The sequence below is a fragment of the Trachurus trachurus genome, assembly GCF_905171665.1.
Source record: "Trachurus trachurus genome assembly, chromosome: 21".
In the NCBI taxonomy this organism is placed as follows: Eukaryota; Metazoa; Chordata; class Actinopteri; order Carangiformes; family Carangidae; genus Trachurus; species Trachurus trachurus.
The window spans coordinates 16,308,857-16,312,326 of record NC_139899.1 but is presented as its reverse complement, the minus strand read 5'-3'; the positions used below and the strand labels follow the sequence as shown (position 1 = coordinate 16,312,326).

The window sequence follows — 3,470 nt, the reverse complement described above, 5'->3', positions numbered from 1 at the left end:
GAACATTAGGGACAACTAAAGTATAGTCTAATTCTTGTCATGTTTGCGGGAAAACTGGACGCAAACAAAGATTTTTGGTGGGAATAGGAGCAAACAAACTGATGATGACAAACTAAACTTGGAGACTGGGCTGATTGGGCAAAACAAGTTAGAGAAGGGTAGACAAAGTTTGACAGTTCTGGGTATCAGTTTCAGACTGTTATTCTATAAGTTATTCTGTAAAGGGGAAATACAGGGGACAATAAACCACTCAAGAGTTCACTATAATTTGACAGATTGACTTTATAAAGATGCAGTTTTTCACTCATATATTTGTGACAATGCAAGAGTTCTTTGCGTTTGGTCCTAATAAGCAAAATACATAGGCCTACTATTGCTTAAAAGATGCAGTGCCATGAAAATAAGTAACTTCCTACCAGTTGAGTTAATAAAAGGATCTATGCTGCCATCTTGTGGCGAAGGACACGTCTCTGTCACTCCATCAACTTTTTCTCTCCGAGGTAATAACGATGTCAAACGACCAAAACTCTTGACTCCATGTAAAGTTGCATTAATAAAACAGATACCTGTGAAACAATGTACAACCGAAGGAGGTTGGTTTCTATGGCTCCATCTGTTCCTTTCTTCAGCACCCAATGCAGACAAAGGAGACTAATGGGAGAGAGGCTGTGAGTCCTGTTTCGGACACGTGGGGGTGCTGTAGTTTTCTACTTCAGTCACCCAACACAACCTTCCGCCTCATCCACAGGATTTTAAATCTGCATCAACACCTTGAGATCCCCTTTGCCCGAAACAACGTGTGTGTGTGGTTCTTCTGCACAAATCTGGTCCCTGTCGCACAGTTTTCAGAGAGTTTGAGATAACTTTTTTTAATCACATGTGCAACACAAAGACCTGCGATTCCACCAAAGCTCGCACTGAAAACCGATATAAATCTGCCATAGGTTACTAACAAGCGTGAAATTCAAATGTAGATGGCTAACCCCAAACCACAGAGCCACAGAAAAGTAATTTGTCTCGCCAACTTAACGCTGCCTTTCCCTGACATGCAAATACACTCTATCCATATGTGAAATCATACTTTATTCTCTTTCACGCCGTTTGTGATTATATGCACAGGGGATGTTATTACCAGGACCAGGACTGTGTGGCCTGCATCCTTTGGTCACGGTATCTCTCTCTCTCTCTTCTCTCTTTTTCTCTGGTTCTTTTGAGATGGCTTTGATGGAAAACTGTGTGCAGACGACCGGGCCAGACAGACCTCAGCAAATAATGGAGGGTGGACGCGGTGGGGAGTAGTCAGCGGTGCAGCCCTTACTCATTGGTTGCCTCAGACACAGTAGCTCTCTCCCTCTCCCTCTCTCATAAATGCGCTCCCACCACCGACCGTAGCAGATAATCACAGGCCACTGTGAGAGGGGACACACCTTCCGCTGATTTTGCCACAGTTTACACTGGGATGCGTTTTGATTCGCGAGAACGGGGTCATCAGTCCATGATTTGAGTCGTGTTTTCAGCTCGCGGTTTCGCAAAAAAAAAATTGCGTGTGTTTTTTTTCTGTTTTTTTTTTTTGCGCACAGGTTACGACACTGCTCCGCTCCGAGCCCGAAGATGACTGGGGTTTTTGAGAACTTAAATACTGATATGCATTCGAACCAGATTACCTCAAGCAATTACCACAGCTTGCACAAGTCGCAGGAGTCCCCGACTTTGCCGGTGTCCACGGCGACGGACAGCAGCTATTACAACAGCCAGCAGCCTGGCCACTGCGCAGGGTCTCCGTTTGGCCAGCTCGGCTCCTACCAGTACCACGGCAGCGCCACGAGCACTGTGCCATACAACACTAAATCTTACGACCTTGGTTTCAACTCATCTTATGGTGCATACAGCTCCTACGGCTCCAACTCCTCTCCCACTCCTGTAGATGCAGGTAAGGAAGCTCTTTAATACCTCCAATGCAATTAAAAAACCTGTTTATGGCGTTTAATATGAAATGTAATAATCACCAGGCCCTGATTAGACAATAACCACTCTTAAAAAGTTGGAGTTTGGTTAATTTCCTTAGAAACGACTCAAGCACATTTCGCCTGGGTTTACCTTTTGCACAATATGTTAAAATCTGGTTAAATCAAATTGATTAGAGATATAAGGCGTACACATTGTCTGCATAACGCAGACTGACTTCCATGAAAAATGCGTAACAGGTCTGTAATAGGCTACTGAAAATTTGCAAAAACCTATCATGCATTTAACATCAATTGCATTTGAATGTTCCTCCAGAGAAAGAAGAGAGCGAGCCAGAAATCCGGATGGTTAATGGAAAACCAAAGAAGGTCAGGAAACCTCGAACCATTTATTCCAGTTTTCAACTGGCTGCACTTCAACGGAGGTTTCAAAAGACACAGTATTTGGCTCTACCAGAACGGGCCGAGCTGGCAGCCTCGATGGGCCTTACGCAAACACAGGTGGGTGCATTTAAGACATGTGGTCATACGCTGTCAAATATCCATTTTATGTGTATTATGAAAACCCATTAAAACTGTCAAATGGGATTTCAAGCCGAAAAAAATACATTGGTCAATTTTAATGCCTATATCCTTTTCTTTTTCAGGTCAAAATCTGGTTCCAAAACCGTCGCTCCAAGTTTAAGAAGTTGTGGAAAAGTGGAGAAATCCCCCCAGAGCTAAACGTTGCTTCCAGTGAATCTCCCCCCTGCACCTCTCCGCCAACTACTGCCTGGGACTTTCCACAGACTCAAAGAATGAACAGTGTCAACTCCAGTTTACCTCAGAGCAGCAGCCCTCCCAACACGACTGCGCCCTCGTCGTTTTTGGCAAACTACTCCTGGTACTCAACCACGAACTCTACCACGCATCTGCAGCCTCCTCTGCTCCAGCACCACCACAACTCCGCCATAGGCGCTGGGACGATATTCTGAAAAGAAAGAAAGAAAAAAAAAGAATAAAGATCGGGTTTAAATCGGACAATACTGGTGAAAAAGAAAAGAAAAAATGCCAATACCTTCATTTTACAGACCTCGTGTGTGCGCCTTGCGAACTTTACGCGCAAGCATCTATAGGAGAAGTTAATGGAGCCGGACAGGTTCATGGACCAAGCCAGATTTTATGCTGGCAAAATGGTAGACACAGATTTCTACAGTTATTTTTGTATTTATTTATTTTGTTTATGTCGAGGGATGAATGAACCACTATTACCCAAAGCAATCACAGACTTTTACGCGGACGTCACTTTTTTGCCATTGCTGCAAAATACAACCATTCATCGCAGGACATCCTGTCACAAATGTAGCACAAGTTAACTGTATCGTGCCTTTTTCAATATGACCTCATTTTGTTGTGCGATAAAAAAAAAACAGCTTACCTTTATTCATTCCTCATGTCATTAGCTGATTTGAATATATTGAGGGGTAAGTGTATGGATCCACGTTTGTAAATATTTTTCCACAGCTT

At 43.4% G+C, this 3,470-nt stretch overlaps 1 protein-coding gene across 1 annotated transcript; it reads left to right on the top strand.

The window, feature by feature from the left end:
* Positions 1 to 1,611: 1,611 nt before the first annotated feature.
* On the top strand, positions 1,612 to 2,938 carry dlx2a (distal-less homeobox 2a; the record flags this gene model as incomplete). The annotated part of the gene is made up of 3 exons (XM_083997466.1): positions 1,612 to 1,930; positions 2,281 to 2,465; positions 2,612 to 2,938. The coding sequence occupies 3 exons, from the start codon at positions 1,612 to 1,614 to the stop codon at positions 2,936 to 2,938; spliced, it is 831 nt and encodes a 276-aa protein (XP_083853592.1).
* Positions 2,939 to 3,470: the final 532 nt, after the last annotated feature.